We start from the raw sequence: 16260 nt of genomic DNA, 5'->3' as shown, positions 1-16260 counted from the left end.
GGAAATGGTGGTGGTGGTGGCGACAACAACGACACTAGGTAAGAGGACTCGGAGAGTCAGTGCAGACTCGGTGGGCTAAATGGCCTCCTTCCACACTGTGGAAATTCTATGATTCTAAGTTGGGTTCCCAGCCCTTCAGCTTCCAGTCGCAATATCCTGACCACTGTCACTCACAACTCAGGAGCAAAGTTTGTTCAAAGATGATGAACCTTTTATTTAAGTGGACAGGTTCGAAGGTTAGCAGGCTGACATTTCAGCAGATTGCACTAAAGAGCTGCTGGCTGTGCTGACTGAGAAATCTGAGAGCAATGACAGTGTAGGATGATTCTGGTTGTTGTTTCAAGGTGACCGTGATTATCAGCAGGTAATGGATTACAATTAGTAACAGGTAAGATACTTGTGTTAAGCCTACTACCCATTGCCTATGTCTTTTAATAAATTAAATTATTTTAGTTATAACTAGAATCATTGCTAGTTATGTGTTCTTTCAGTGAGTTATTGATGGAACTAAAATTCCTCTCATCTCTGGTTGTTCACAAATCCTTTTTCCACCCTTGGGTATCCCTCTCCCCACCCCTTGATTTCCTCTCTCCCCCTTTCCATCATTTATCTCCCCTTCCCTCCAAATCTGATCTCCACTCTCTTGTCTGCCACCCTCCCATCTCACACTTGGTTACCCCTCTCCCACCACCATTACATTGCTTACAGGTGGATGTCTGGTTCTCTGTACTCCTTGCACAACAGCTGCTGCACAAAAATCACAAACAAAGATATTCAGAGGCATGAAACCCAATCTTTCTAGAGTAAATACAATAAACACTTGCAGAAGACATGTGGTCAAACCTCTGGAGGTGTCAGCAACCAGAGTTGGCAGTTCTACTTATGAGTTTGTCTTCACAAAAAAAGTTTTCATTAGAAAAGCAAATGTGCTGCAATCTACAGCACAAAAGCCAGCCTTGTGTGGGTACAAGCTAGACAGATGACAGGTTTCACCTGCTGTTCGTACTTTGTTGGCTGACCTGGACTAGAACAGCAACAGCAACTCAGGGTACTGCACCCCTAAAATATGGAGGGGAAAAATGGCCAGAGTTTCCATTCAAGGTTGCAATCCAATGACTTCTTGCTGGTAAACATAGGTGTAGGAATTGTCTGTGGATGGGATTGGCAAGTTGATTAACTATGGAGCAGATCCACAGTAAATAAAGAATGTAGGCTCAGCAGATGAGAAACAAAACAATAGCTGGACTTTATAGAACCATAACCAAATGGTAGCAGGAGTCAGGAGAGAGGACAGAAAATTGGAAATCAAAAATACAAAATGGAAACCACCCATTCTAATTTGTTACATACTTTCCTGGCAGCGAATCATCAACTGTGGATCAGCAAGGGTCACCAAAGCAGTAGCTTCCTCGGTGTCTGATGGCCGGTGATATCGTACATGCACAGGGACAGTGCCAGTAAAATATCCATTATGTTTGGGGCCAGGCTTTAAGTAGATGATAATCGTGTGCGCTGTTGACAAATATTCTGGAGCTTCGATGTCGATCTCATTCTGAATGAATATCTGCACCGCAGTTACAACTGTTAACAAGCCAGCATCAATAGCAAGGAACAAACAATAAGCACTGTCGCTACACACACCCAAGTGAATAATTCTCAATAATTACTACAATCAGTTTGCCAGACGATAGTACTATTGTTGCTGTTGAAATAAATTGCATTGTTATGTACCCAGTGATTGTAATAGTGTAGAATAGAATGTACAGCCATTTTTACACGTGTGGTGATTGCCCTTTAAGGGCAGCACCACAGCGTAGGGATCTCCTGCCCTGGATGACCAATCAGGATCCAGAGTGGGGAATCACCCCACTGGGATGAGTTCTCCTAGGCAGAGGTATTCCAAAACTAGTTAGACATGCTGATGGTCTTGTCGATCCTTGTAAATAAAATCTTTGTCATTCAAAGTCTTTGAAAGTGCATCATTATAACAAGACTTCGAAAAGAACCTAAATGAAAAGCTATCCTGCATTTATTGTGCAAGGTACAGCAGCAGACATAGCTATCGCAGGATGTCTCTAAAAAGAAAATTTGGGCATAATGGTGTCATGATGTCAGCACCAAAACATAGCAGCAATTGACTTACAGGCCTCAATAAAATCAGCAACAGGCAGTATATGTGGAAAACACATCTAAATGCATGTCAGGTGAAGCTATCAAAGTCCTATCACAGTCTTTATAATGCTCTATAACAATGCCTGATGGTAGAAATAATATACCTTAGATACAACTTATGTCCACCTTGTTCCATACTTGGATCAGGAATTACTGAATGGGGCAGTGTATGGAACATTACCTTGAATTTAATATATGCAGTACTTGACTTTGCTTGGTGATACTGCAGTTTTATCCAACAAATTGTACTTACATAGCACCTTAATGTAGTAAAAACACCCCATTTGCTTCACAGAGAAATTATTAAACACCAAGCCACATAAAGAGATATTAGAGCAGATGACCAAAAGCTTGGTCATCTAAAGAATAGATTTTAAGGAGTGTCTTAAAGGAGTTAGAGAGTCAAAAGTTTAAAAGAGAGAATTCAAGGCTTATACCCCAGACAGCTGAAGGTAAGACCACCAATGATGTAGCAATTAAAATCAGGCATGCTAGAGAAGCCAGAAATGGAGAACCACATATCGAGAGTGTTGGCCTGGGGGAAAATAGAAATAAAGGAGGTGCAAGGTCATGGTGGAATTTAAAAACAAGAATGAACTAATACCTAACCAGTAGCCAGAAAAGGTCAGCAAGAATAGCAGTGAAATGCGAATGGGATTTAGTGTTAGTACACAGGCAGAGTTTTAGATGACCTCAAGCTTGCAGAGAGTAGAAGCGTAGAAAATAGGTGTAGGCCATTTGTCTCTTCAAGACTGCTCCACCATTCATTATGATCATAGCTGATCATCCAACTCCACAACCTGTTCCCACTTTTCCTCTATATCCTTTAATCCCTTTAGCCCCAAGAGTTATATCTAATTTCTTCTTGAAAACATACTCAAAAAGTTTTGTGGTACTGAATTCCACAGGCTTACTACTCTTCGGGTGAAGAAATTTCTCCTCATCTCAGTTCTAAATGGTCTACCCGCATCGTCAGGCTGTGACCCTAATTCTGGACTACCCAACCATTGGGAACATCCTTCCTGTTTCTACCCTTTCTAGCCCCATTAGAATTTTATAGATTTCTAGGAGATCCTCTCATTCTTCAAAACTCCATATAATCCTAAATTGGCTCAATCTCTCCTCATATGTCAGTCCTCCCATTCCAGCAATCAGGCTGGTAAACCTTCTTGCACTGTCTCCATAGCAAGAACATCCTTCCTCAAATAAGGAGACCAAAACTGTACATAATATTCCAGGTATAATTTCAACAAGGCCCTGTATAATTGCAGCAATCTGCTTCTGTATTCAAATCCCCTCACTATGAAGGCCAACATACCATTTGCCTTCATGACCACCTGCATGCTTCCCTTCAGAGATTGGTGTAGAAGGACATCCAGGTTTTGTTACACATTAGCTATAGATTGAAAGAGGGCATTCAGATAATCTGCACTCCTGTATTTGCTATCAAAGTGGATAACCTCCCACCCAGCTTTGTGTCACCTCCAAATTTGATGATATTACATCTACAATATACATTGTGAATAGCTGAGGTCCCACTAGTCACTGCCTGCCACTTGGAAAAAGATCCATTTATTCTTATGCTTTGTTTCCCATCTGTTATCCAGTTTTCTACCTGTCTCAGTCCCACATACTTTAATTTTACATGCTAGTCTTTTCTGTGGGGCCTTATCGAAGCCTTCTGAAATCTCAGAAAAGCACATCCGCTGGTTCTCCCTCATCAACTCTTAGTTACATCCTCGAAGGATTACAGAAGATTTGTCAAGCATGACTTCCCTTTCATAAATCCCTGCTAACCCTGTCCAATCCTGCCCATTTTCCAAGTGCACTGCTATTAAATCTTTGATGATGGACCCACTACTAACGTCAGGCTGACTATTCTATAATTCCCTATTTTCCCTCTTCTTTCCTTTTTAAATAGTGGGGTTAATATTAGCTACCCTCCAATCTGTAGGAACTGTTCTAGAGTCCATAGAATCTTGGAAGATGACCACCAATGCATCCACTATTTCGAGTGCCACTTCCTAAATTACTATGAGACGTAGATTATCAGGTGCTGGGGATTTATCAACCTTCAATCCTATCAATATAAGAACATAAGAAATAGGAGCAGGAGTAGGCCATCTAGCCCCTCAAGCCTGCCCCGCCATTCAATAAGCTCATGGCTGATCTGAAGTGGCTCAGTTCCACTTTCCCGCTTTCTCCCCATGATCCTTAATCCCCTTGCCTACCAAAAACCTATCTACCCGTGTCTTAAGTACATTTAGTGAGGTAGCCTCCACCACTTCAACGGGCAGAGAATTCCAGAGATTCACCACCCTTTGAGTGAAGAAGTTCCTCCTCAACTCCGTTCTAAACTGCACCCCCCTTATCTTGAGGCTGTGCCCTCTAGTCCTGCTGTCCTTTCTGAGCGGGAAGAATCTCTCTACTTCTACCCTATCCATCTCCTTCATCATCTTATACGTCTCTATAAGATCCCCCCTCATCCTTCTAAACTCCAATGAGTACAAGCCCAGTCTATTCAGCCTCTCTTCATAGTTCAGCCCCCTCAACTCCAGTATCAGCCTAGTGAACCTCCTCTGCACTCCCTCCAAGGCCAAAATATCCTTGCGCAAGTGCGGCGACCAAAACTGCACACAGTACTCCAGCTGCGGCCTCGCCAGTGCCCTGGACAGTTGCAGCAAGACCTCCCTGCTTTTATATTCAATCCCCCTCGCTATGAAGGCCAGCATCCCATTTGCCTTCCTGATCACCTGCTGCACCTGTAGGCTGGGTTTTTGCGACTCATGTACAAGGACCCCCAGGTCCCTCAGCACTGGAGCATGCTGCAGCTTTTCACCCTTTAAATAGCAGTCCCTCCTACTATGATTCCTGCCAAAGTGGATAACCTCACACTTGCTAACATTGTATTCCATCTGCCAGGTCCTCGCCCACTCGCTCAGCCTATCCAGATCCCTCTGCAGACTTTCTACACCCTCCGCACAATTTGCTGTTCCACTTATCTTCGTGTCATCAGCAAATTTCGACACCCTACATTCAGCTCCCTCCTCCAGATCATCTATATAAATGGTAAATAGCTGAGGCTCCAGCACCGATCCCTGGGGCACTCCACTAGTCACCAACTGCCAATCCGAATAGCACCCATTGATACCTACTCTCTGCCTCCTATTAGATAGCCAATCCTCTATCCACGCTAACACCTTACCCCCAACTCCATGCCCCCTAACCTTCTGTAGCAACCTTTTGTGCGGCACCTTATCAAACGCCTTCTGAAAATCGAGAAACACCACATCCACCGGTTCCCCTCCGTTCACCGCACTAGTCACATCCTCATAGAATTCCAATAAATTGGTCAGACACGACTTCCCCTTAACGAATCCATGCTGCATCTGCTCTATCAAACAATTCTTCTAAAGGTGCCTCGCTATTTCTTCTTTGATGACAGATTCAAGCATTTTTCCGACAACAGATGTTAAACTAACCGGCCTATAATTCCCTGCCTTTTGCCTGCTACCCTTTTTAAACAGCGGCGTAACATTAGCAACAACACCATTTCCCTAGTAATATTAATTTCCTTCAGTTCCTCCCTCTTACTAAATTCTGTGTTCCCCAACATTCTGGCATGTTATTTGTGTCCTTTGTGAACCAAGTATGCATTTAGTTGGTCAGCCATTTTTTGTTCCCTATGATAAATGCCCCCACTTATGACTGTAAGGGACCTACATTTGGCTTCACCAATCTTTTACTCTTCACATACTTGTAGAAGCTTTTAGTCAGTTTTTATGCTCTCCGCAAGTGTACTTTCATACTCTATGTTCCACTTATTTGTTCCCTTTGTCCTCCTTTGCTGAATTCTAAACTGCTCCCAATCTTCAGGCCTGCTGTTTTTTCTGGCCAATTTGTGTGCCTGCTCCTTGAATCTAACTCTATTTCTAACTTCCCTTGTAAGCCATGGCTTGGCCACCTTTCCCATTTAATTTTTGTATCAGACAGGAATGACAATTGTTGCAGTTCACCATGCGCTCTTTGAATGTTAGCTATTGCCCATCTACAATCATCCCTTTTAAGTAACTTTTTCCAATCCATCATAGCCAACTTGCTAGTTGTAGTTTCAGGTCCCTAGCCTCAGAATCAACTGCATCACTCCATCTTGGTGAAGAATTCCATCATATTACAGTTACTCATCCCCAGGGGTCTGTGCACAACTAGACTGCCAATTATTCCTTTCTCATTACACAATACCAGTCTAGGATGGTCTGTTCTCTAGTTGGTTCTTCAACATATTGTCTGAAAAACCATCCTGATCACACTCCAGGAATTCCTCCTCTTTGTTTATTACTAATTTGATTTGTCGAGTCCAGACGCAGATTAAAGTCACCCATAATTACAGATATTTCTTTATCACATATGTCTCTAGTCTCTGGTTTAGTGCCATCCCCAACATCACCACTACAGTTTTGGGGTCTATACACAATACGCCTCCCATTAATGCTTTTTGCCCCTTTGTGTTTATCAGCTCCCCACACAGATTCCACATTGTTGGAGTTTTTATTTTTCCTCACTATTACAATAACTTCCTCTTTAACCAGCAATGCAACCCTACCACATTTTCTTTTTTGCCTGCCCTTCCTAAATACTAAATATTCCTGGATGTTCAATTGCCATTCCTGGTCATCCAGGAATCTGTTAGAATTGTCAAGTCTATGGGTTGATGAGGGTTTCAGCAAGGAAGGTGCTGTGGCAAGGTGAGGGGAATTCAAGTAAAGGAGGAAGTAAATGATCCTAGAGATACTGATATATGGTTGGAAGCTTGTCTCAGGGTCAAAGATACCACAGGAGTTGCAAACTTCCTGGTTTACTCTCAGACAGTTGCCTGGGGGAGGGCTGCAGAGGGTTGCATGGGAGTGGAATTATGGTAGGGACTGAAGAATTGCTTTCAGTCTTTCCAGCATTTAAAAGGGAGGAAATTCCTGCTCATCAGATAAGCAGTCTGATAATTTAGAGATAATAAAGAAATGACATACCTTAAATCCAACTTCAGGCAATGTTATAGTCATACACAGCTTTTATAATGCTCTTTGACTGATAACTCTTGCACCTAAAGATTATTTAAACCCATTTTCTACCACTGGATGCATCACCTTCCAACCCAACTTTCTCTCCTGGCTCCCAGGCTAGTTGATATTGTTAACAGTTGTCTCTCCTTAGGTTCTGTCCCTTTGTCATTCAAATCTGCCATAATCATCCCCTCTCCTCAGAGCACCACACCTTGACCCACCATCCTATCTCCAACCTCCCTTTCCTCACCAAAGTCCTTGAAAGTATTGCAATGTCCCAAATTTGCCCCCATCTTTTCCGGAACTCGACGTTTGAATCCCTGGTGCCATGCTTCTCCTCCACCTACCCCCTCAAGTCTTCCATTATCTCTATGAGAGATGGATTATAACATTAACATTGTCACTGTGAGGGAGTAGGATATGCTTTTCCACAAAGTGACCAGAAGTAACTAAGCAAGATTACGATACTACTATCTCGTCCTTTTAAAAATGATAAATAAAGCAATCATACCTCTTCACTCTTATGCTCTCGTAGTGACGCAAGCTCAAATGGATCCACGTAAACTCCTTGGGGTAACTGCGCCTCAATCCTAATGCAACAGTCCTGGTGAACACCTTCATCAAGGTCAATATCCATTACTAACTCTCTACAAAAATTAACAAGTGGTCAATTAGTCACAATAAGTCAGACTCTTACCTGTTCAATGTATTCTCCAAATTAACCACAAAGAATGAAAGACATCTAGATTTATTTTCTCATGTTCCATATTTTGCTTCAATCTTGAAACATTTTTGGAATTCTCCTCTGGCTCAGTGAATGAAGAAATTGCACAGTATTGAACCATTAGAACAGAAGATCCATGATTCTGCCTGGTCTGCATGGAAACATATTGCATCATGATATAGGACAGGAATAGAAGCACGGAGTGTAAAATTGGTAGAGAATGATGGTTGAAGGAAAGGTTTGGTCTTTCCTGGATTTATACAAGATACTGTCATATAGGTTCAAGGTATAGGGAACCGCTGACAATGGCGGATTAATATTCTTTATTAAGTTAAGCCAATGAAATAATAAAACAATCTCTCATGTGCGGCAAATTTAAGTTTTATGTACCAAAATACTCAAATATCCTAGGAGATATTACCATTGCTGCATAAAAATTTACAAAATAGGAAAAGGAGTAGATCATTTGGCCCACTGAACCTGCACCACCATTCAGCATGATCCTGACTGACTGTTTAGTCCAGCTACAGCTTCTTGCATTACCACCACGTCCCTCGATTTCCTTAGTATCCTAAGATCTTGAACTTTAAGTTAAGTATACTAAACAGCTTTCTGGAACACAGAATTCCAAAAGATTCACACCACCTTAAATGAAGAAATTTCTCCTCATTTGAACCTAAATGGCTGACCACCTATTGTGAGACGGTGACCCCTAATCTCCAACCAAGGGAAACAGCCTTTTGGCATCTTCCCTTTCGGGACCCATAAGAATTTTATATGTCTCAATTAGATCATTTCACATTTTATGAAACTCTAGACAACGCGAGTATAATCAATTCAATGTCTCTTTTTAGTGAACCTGAGGAAATCAATCTGGCAAACACATGTTGTGCTCCCTCTGGTGGGGCAATTATATCCATCTTCAGGTAAGGAAAGCAAAACTGCACAGTACTCCAGATGGAGGACCCTATTTTGATTTTAAGTGCTGGGTGGACTTGAAACTGGGAGTGTTTAGATCCAACTTTTAGACCCGTTCTCAGGCGCCCCCATACATACTCTGCCTGCAAAAATATCAATGATTCCGAATTGTGCTGCACAAGCTTGCAATGCGCCCAAAACCCTGCAGCTGTGATTGGAGCCTCCAACTACACATGCGCAGAAAAAAAAGTGATAGAATGCTGCTTCCCCATCCCTCCCAGGCCAGATAATGCCTCCCCCTGGCCTGCACAAACATTGCCCCAAAGCCCCATCCAGGCTGATCACAGGTCCGTCCCCTTTTTGTCCCCCACTGATCACGTGCAGACTGGAAGCGGACCACCCCCCCAACTGATCACAGGTGGAGTGGCAATGGACCACCCCCCACTGATGACAGGCAGAGCAGCAGCAAATCCCCCTTCCCCCCACTGATCACAGGCAGAGTGGCAGCAGACCCTCTCCCCACCCCAACCCTGCTCATCACAGGCAGTGTGGCAGCAGACCCTCCTCCATTTCCCCCACTGATCACAGGCAGAGTGGCAGTGGACCACCCCCCTGCTGTGATCAGTGGGGAAAAGAAGAGTGGCAGCAGACCCACCTTCCATCCCCCCCACACAAATGATCAAGCAGAGAGCTATTGGACCACCAACGATCTCAAGCAGAAATCCATTAGATGCTCCGCACTTACTTCCTCGCTAACCCTCACTGATAGAGTGCCCAAATGGGATTTATATTGTGCATGTCTGTTTCGCACTGATTCTGGATGGGCAAACGTGGTGTTAAAGGAGGAAGTCCCAGTAAAGTTAGGCATGCAGCCCATTAAGTCAATTTAAATACACGCAAATGCATTTAAACGATCATTGCGCTCCTTTAATGTACGGTCCGATTGCGGCCATTTTCAGGTCTTGGTAAAGGGGGCACAGAGGCAGGCACGAATCACCCCACTTGCCTCAAGCCCAACTTTACCAGGTTTGCACACGCAAAAATGGGCACAACGCAATGGCAATATCGGACCATGGTCTCATGAAGGCTCTCTACAATTGAAGTACTTTACTTGTATACTCCAATTTTTCTGTAACAAAGACCAACATGTCATTTGCTCTCCGACTTTGTGACTTGTTACAGTAGTTCCAGGGATATGTCAGGCTTTTATTTATTGATTATAGTTCAGCCTTCAACACCATTATTCCTATGAAATTCATCTTCAAACACTGTGACCTGGGCCTTGGCTCTTCCCTCTGCAGCTGGATCCTGAACTTCCTAACCCACAGATCACAATCAATAAGGATAGGCAACAACACCTCCTCCACGATCATCTTCAACACCAGTGCTCCATAAGGCTGTGACTTCAGCCCCTACTATACTCCTTTTACGTCTATGACTGTGCGGCCAAATTCCCCTCCAACTCGATCTTAAACAATGACGAGATAGAATGAGATAGAAAAATTGGTGAATTGGTGTGATGACAATAATCTCTCCCCCAAAGTCAACAAAACGAAGGAGATTGTTATTGACTTTAGAAAGCGTAGTGGAGAACATGCCCCTGTCTACATCAATGGGAATGAAGGAGAAATGGTTGAGAGCTTCATGTTTTTAGGTGTCCAGATCATCAGTAACCTGTCCTGGTCCTGGTGACCCCCATGCTGACACTATAGTTAAGAAAGCCCACCAATGCCTCTACTTTCTCAGAAGACTAAGGAAATTTGGCATGTTAGCTACAACCATACCAACTCTTACAGATGCACCATAGAAAGCATTCTTTCTGGTTGTATCACAGGTTGGTATGGCTCCTGTTCTGCCCAAGACTGCAAAGAACTACAAAAGGTCATGAACATACCCAATCCATCACGCAAACCAGCCTCCCATCTTTCAACTCTGTCCACACTTCCCGCTGTCTTGGCAAAGCAGCCAGCATAATTAAGGACCCCAAGTACCCCAGACATGCTCACTTCCATCTTCTTCTGTCAGGAAAGAGATACAAAAGTCTGAGGTCACGTACCAACCCACTCAAGAACAGCTTTGTCCCTACTGCCATCAGGCTTTCGAATGGACCTACCCTGCATTAAGTTGAACTTTTCCTACACACTAGCTATGACTGTAACACTACATTCTAATCCCTCTCTCTCCTTTCCTTCTCTGTGAATAGTATGCTTTGTCTGTATAGTGCACTGTAAAGTGAAACAATACTTTTCACTGTACACCAATACATATGACAATAATAAATCAAATCAAAAGGAACTTCAGTATGTGCAAAGATTGGGGAATTTGGGACTGTTTCCTTAGAAAAGAGCAGCTGAAAGATTAAATAGAGGTATTCAAAATCATGAGTGGTCTGGATAGAGTAGATAGGGAGAAACTGTTCTCATTGGTGTACTGATGCATTGTTGTTCAGCAGCTGACTGTAGTGCAGTAAATGTGGCATTCTGGTCGCACTGTCTTCCAAGCAATTAGTTCCTAGCTCTTTAGGAATAAGATAACATGACAGCATCTCTCCCCTGACTATATAGTCACCCATCATAACTATATTCCTTTCCTCTCCTTGACTTGAATGGTCTCCTGTACCATGGTCAGTTAGCTCATTCACTCCACTGACCATTTACACAAATAGCTAGAAACTCATACATGTTGGAGAAGGGAAAAGTCTGGAGAGACTCTTCCAGCACTGGACCTGGGTCCTCCTAATTAACATATAACTAACCTCAAAAAGAGGATATTGGATTGTATATTCAGAGATCAGTGAGTTGCACTCTTAAACTAAATTACACGGAATAAATGTGTTTATTGTTGTATTATCACAACCTCCCTGTGTGAATCCTGTGACCCAATTGCTATTAATTTAGTTCATTAGTTTTCACCTTCCACTGTATACACCTTTGATGTTTTTTCGCTTTCAAAATATATTGCCAGAGAACTAATTTTTCCCCAATATACACTGATAATTGAAATTTCTTCTGCACTCTCCTCCTCCCCTTCCCTCCTCACTGTGAGAAATGCCTGTCTAATACTACTGTACACTGCCCTCCTTTGGTTTTAACCCAAAACTTCCCGTCTAATGTTATGTAATGCTATATAATACCAGCTAGCTGATTCTATTTAATAACTTGTATATGTGTTTCCTTACAAAGTGCAAAGTCATCAGCTCTGAAATTCTGTTACAAATTCTACAATTTTATGAGTTTCAGTATGATCAAAAGATAAGATTTTTGAGCACACTACTTTCACTAATTCTGCTTATATTAGCTATCCTGTATTAAAATGTGGAAACATACCCATATTCTTACACCTCTTACCTATGAAATCCATTCTTTATAATGCTTCTGTTCAAACTCACTGATTGCAGCTGGGGTTCAGCGTATAATGGATCTGTGCCTGTATAAACAAGAACAGTAAGCGTTCGATTCTTGACTTTATTTAACAGGTTAAAAAAAACTTGTTAAAATTTAAGAAATTCCAAGCAAAGAATATGGTTTTCTTAATTTTCATGTTACTCACAGATTTCCCATCTGTGTTCTCTTCTCGCACTAACACCGCAACAGCACATTGTGGAGAAAATTTTCTTCCCAAACAAAGAAATAACCACACTGAATTCTAAAAATCTAAAGGCTTGCTACTGGAATTCTAGAAGTAGAACTGAAGACAGATTCAAATACGAAAGATGTAGCAAATGGCTAAACAACATTTAGAAAATTGTCAGAATGATATGTATAAGAGGTTGATTGATCAAATTATTTGAGAAAAGGCTTGAAAGAGAGGGAAAGGAGGTAGATAACATTTGCATTATGTAACATCTTTGATGACTGTAGGGCATCCCAAAGCAACTAATAGACAATGACATCATTGGACAAAATGCCAGAAAATCTCAGCAGGTCTAGTAGCATCTGTAAGGAGAGAAAAGAACTCACGTTTCAAGTCCAGATGACTCTGTCAAAGCTAAAAGGCATAGAAAGTGGGAGATTTTATATTGCAGGGATTTTTGCTTTTATCAGGCAATTAAGTTGATTTTCAAGGAACAGCCCTGTTCAGTTGGTAGCATTCACCTTAGGAGATTTTAGCACAAGAATCAAGGCTTATGTTTGAATGTTGTACTGAAGGAGTGTTGCATTGTCAGAGAGGCCATTTTCCCCTCTGATAAGATGTTGAACTGTCTGTCCTCACAAGTAAACTATGGCACTCTCTTTAAGAACAGCAAGCTAATTATTCCTGTTATCCTGGCTGATATTTATCCCTCAATCAACATCGCTAAAAGAAATGTCAGGTCATTACCACTCAGGCCACGTGGTGGCTAGCACTGCTGCTTCACAGCACCAGGGACGCGGGTTCAAATCCCAGCTTGGGTCACTGCCTGTGCAGAGTCTGCAAATTCTCCCCATGTCTGCATGGGTTTTCTCCAGTGCTCCAGTTTCCTCCCACAATACAAAAGACATGTGGGTTAGATGCATTAGCCACGCCAAATTCTCCCTCAGTGTATCCGAACAGGCGCTGAAGTGCGGCAACTAGGGGATTTTCACAGTAACTTCACTGCGGGGTTAACACAAGCCTACTTGAGACATGAATAAATAAACTTAACATTGCTCTTTGTGGAACCTTGCCTCGCACAAATTAGTTGCCACGTTTACTACATTATGTCAGTAACTGCACTTCAAAAGTATCTCATTAAGCGTAAAATGCTTTGGGATGTCTGGAGATAATAAGATGCTTTATAAGTGCAAATCTTTCTTCAAACATTGTTGTCATGTTATAAATTGAAGGGAGAATAATGGCTCCCTATCTGTATAGCTAGTTGATATTTGAACCATCCTTTCCTCTGGCTGAACATAACGACACTTTGATTTGATTTGATTTACTATTGTCACATGTATTGGGACACAGTGAAAAGTATTGTTTCATGCGTGCTATACAGACAAAGCATATTGTTGATATTTCACTAACAAGCAGAAAAAAGTTCCTTTTTGAGCTGATCACTAACTTTTGACACACTGAGTTCTTAAAGTCACGGAGAAGGTTGATGAAGGTAGGTCAATTGTGTATGGATTTCCAAAAAGCATCTGATAAAGTTTTAAAGCACATGGAATCAAAATTAGCTCGTAAAAGGTGGTGTTCCCAGGCGTTCCCCAACATTATGACCAGTCATAGAATCATAGAAACCCTACAGTACAGAAAGCGGCCATTCAGTCCACCGAGTCTACACTGACCACAATCCCACCCAAGCCCTATCCCCATATTCTTACATATTTTACCCACTAATCCTCTAACCTACGCAACTCAGGACACTAAGGGGCAATTTAAGCATGGCCAATCAACCTAACCCGCACATCTTTGGACTGTGGGAGGAAACTGGAGCACTCAGAGGAAACCCATGCAGACACGAGGAGAATGTGCAAACTCCACAGACAGTGACCCAAGCCAGGAATCAAACCCAATCCCTGGAGCTGTGAAGCATCAGTGCTAACCACTGTGCTACCGTGCCATTTTGTTATATATCTGGACTTGGAAATAATTCAAGAAATAAGAATTGAGAAAAGTACGGACGGATGCAATGGGCAGAAACCTGGCAGGTGAAACTTAATAGAGAAGAGTGAAGTGATGCATTTTAAAAGGAAGAATAAGGAAAGGCAATATAAACTGAATGCTACAATTTTAATAGTGCTGTAACAGGGAGACCTGAGGGTTGGTGATGGAAGCACTACGCATTCTCTGAAATCCAGAGTGTCAGCACTGTGTTCACTAAACTTGGGACCCTGAATTGTATTCCCTGTCTCTCTCCCTCCCTTTCTTCCTGCACACACTCATTCTCCCTCCCTTGATGACTCCTGCATTCTCACTGTCGCTCCCTCCCTCACTGACTCTGCATGCACTTTCACTCTCCCACGTTGACTCCCGCAATGTCTCTTCCCAATCCTTACTGATCCTTGATGTGTCTCTCAATCTTCCCACTCAACTCCCCCCGTCTCCCTCTCTGTCCCCCTCATTGGCATCCACTGTCTCAGCCTCTCCCTCCCCCTCCAACACCCCGTCTCTCTCTGAGGAAGAGTCATAGGGATTCAAAATGTTAACACTGTTTTTTGTTTCTGTAGATGCTGCCAGACCTGCTGAGCTTTCCAGCATTTTTTGTTTTTATTTCAAAAGTGCATGTTCTGATCAGGAACCTGATGTTGATGATGCCACAGCAGTTGCTCAGACAGAGGACCAACTTGAAAGACTCATGGATTGTCTGCCCATACCAGTGTCATTTTTTCCCTCATCATCAGTGTCAAGGAAACATCAATATTTGGGTTAGGCTATTTGTCTCCATCTGTGATCAGACTCAATGAAAATCTGCTGGAAGCAATGAACAAATTGCACTCCCTGGATTTATGACAACAGACAACCTGTCCCTTGCTGAAGGCCTCGGCAAATACACCAGAAAGGCAGCAACCAAATTTGGCAGACTGACAAAATGGGCATGCCAAAACAGCAAACTGGGAGCCTGGATGATTTAGCCTATAAAGCATCAGACATTTAATCTGAGGGTTCCAATCCCTGTCTGGATGCTTGAAATTATGATTACCACACCAAAATTTAAGGTTTGTTCCCAGTAGTGAAGGGTGACTGCAGATAAGCCCTGGACTTTCCTGAAGCTTTTTTAGCAAGGACCATTATCGCTGTAGCAGCGCAAAGCCTGCTATTCGACCGAATGGTTTATCGCAAGGAACTTATTAGTGTCATCTTGTGTTGCCCATTCATTAATCTAAAGTATATCTGTCTGCTGATAGATCTTGCAAAGAAAGGGTGTTCTGTTAGGATGTTAAATGGAAAGTGGGCAATAGGTGGGCTGAACATGTTATCATGGAGACATACGCATGGTGCAGCATGGATAATTTCAACAAGCTTGTGGGTTTTCATCAGTAAGCGTATGTGAGGCATAATGATGTTTGCAGGGACAGGAAGCCAGGGGAGAGATGTTGAGCAGACAGTTCCAGCTATGGTGCACAATGTTGGATACAATTGAGCATCAACAAATTGAGTGTGAGATGACCTTTGGCAAATAAGTGTGCAGTCATCCACTGAGGAATATGTCAGGACAAATCCTGAGATCCCGTGTGTTGTGACAGCAGCACCCCACATGGATCCAAGAAGTTTGGTTAGTAGGTTGTTTCAGGTTTTGATCTTTTCTGCTGTATCCTTTAAATGTTCCCAAAACAAGTCCTGTTTAGAGTCATTCCCAAGTATGTTAGGGTAGGGATTGTGCTTTAGTCTCTGGTCATCCACGCACATATACAATTCTTTTTAGCATTGCTATTGCGTAGGTAGATATGGTTTTTGAGGGATCTAACAACAGATAGCATGTGCTTA

At 42.4% G+C, this 16260-nt stretch overlaps 1 protein-coding gene across 5 annotated transcripts in view; it reads right to left on the bottom strand.

Moving 5' to 3' along the window:
• Window positions 1-16260, bottom strand: part of pigx (phosphatidylinositol glycan anchor biosynthesis, class X) — a 53054-nt gene that overhangs the window by 34798 nt on the left and 1996 nt on the right. For all 5 annotated transcript variants that reach the window (XR_013886316.1, XR_013886314.1, XR_013886315.1 and 2 more), the window contains exons 2-4: window positions 12219-12297; window positions 7741-7876; window positions 1351-1564 (exon numbers count right to left, since the gene is read on the bottom strand). Coding sequence is in view for 2 of the 5 variants with exons in the window: in XM_080185338.1 (XP_080041464.1) it covers window positions 1351-1564; window positions 7741-7876; window positions 12219-12297 (429 nt within the window). In the remaining 3 variants the exon portion in view is untranslated. The remainder of the gene's footprint in view (window positions 1-1350; window positions 1565-7740; window positions 7877-12218; window positions 12298-16260) is intronic.

Source organism: Carcharhinus amblyrhynchos, chromosome 3 (assembly GCF_965287045.1).
Source record: "Carcharhinus amblyrhynchos chromosome 3, sCarAmb.v2.hapA, whole genome shotgun sequence".
NCBI classification, from domain to species: Eukaryota; Metazoa; Chordata; class Chondrichthyes; order Carcharhiniformes; family Carcharhinidae; genus Carcharhinus; species Carcharhinus amblyrhynchos.
This window is presented reverse-complemented; position numbering and strand designations above follow the sequence as displayed.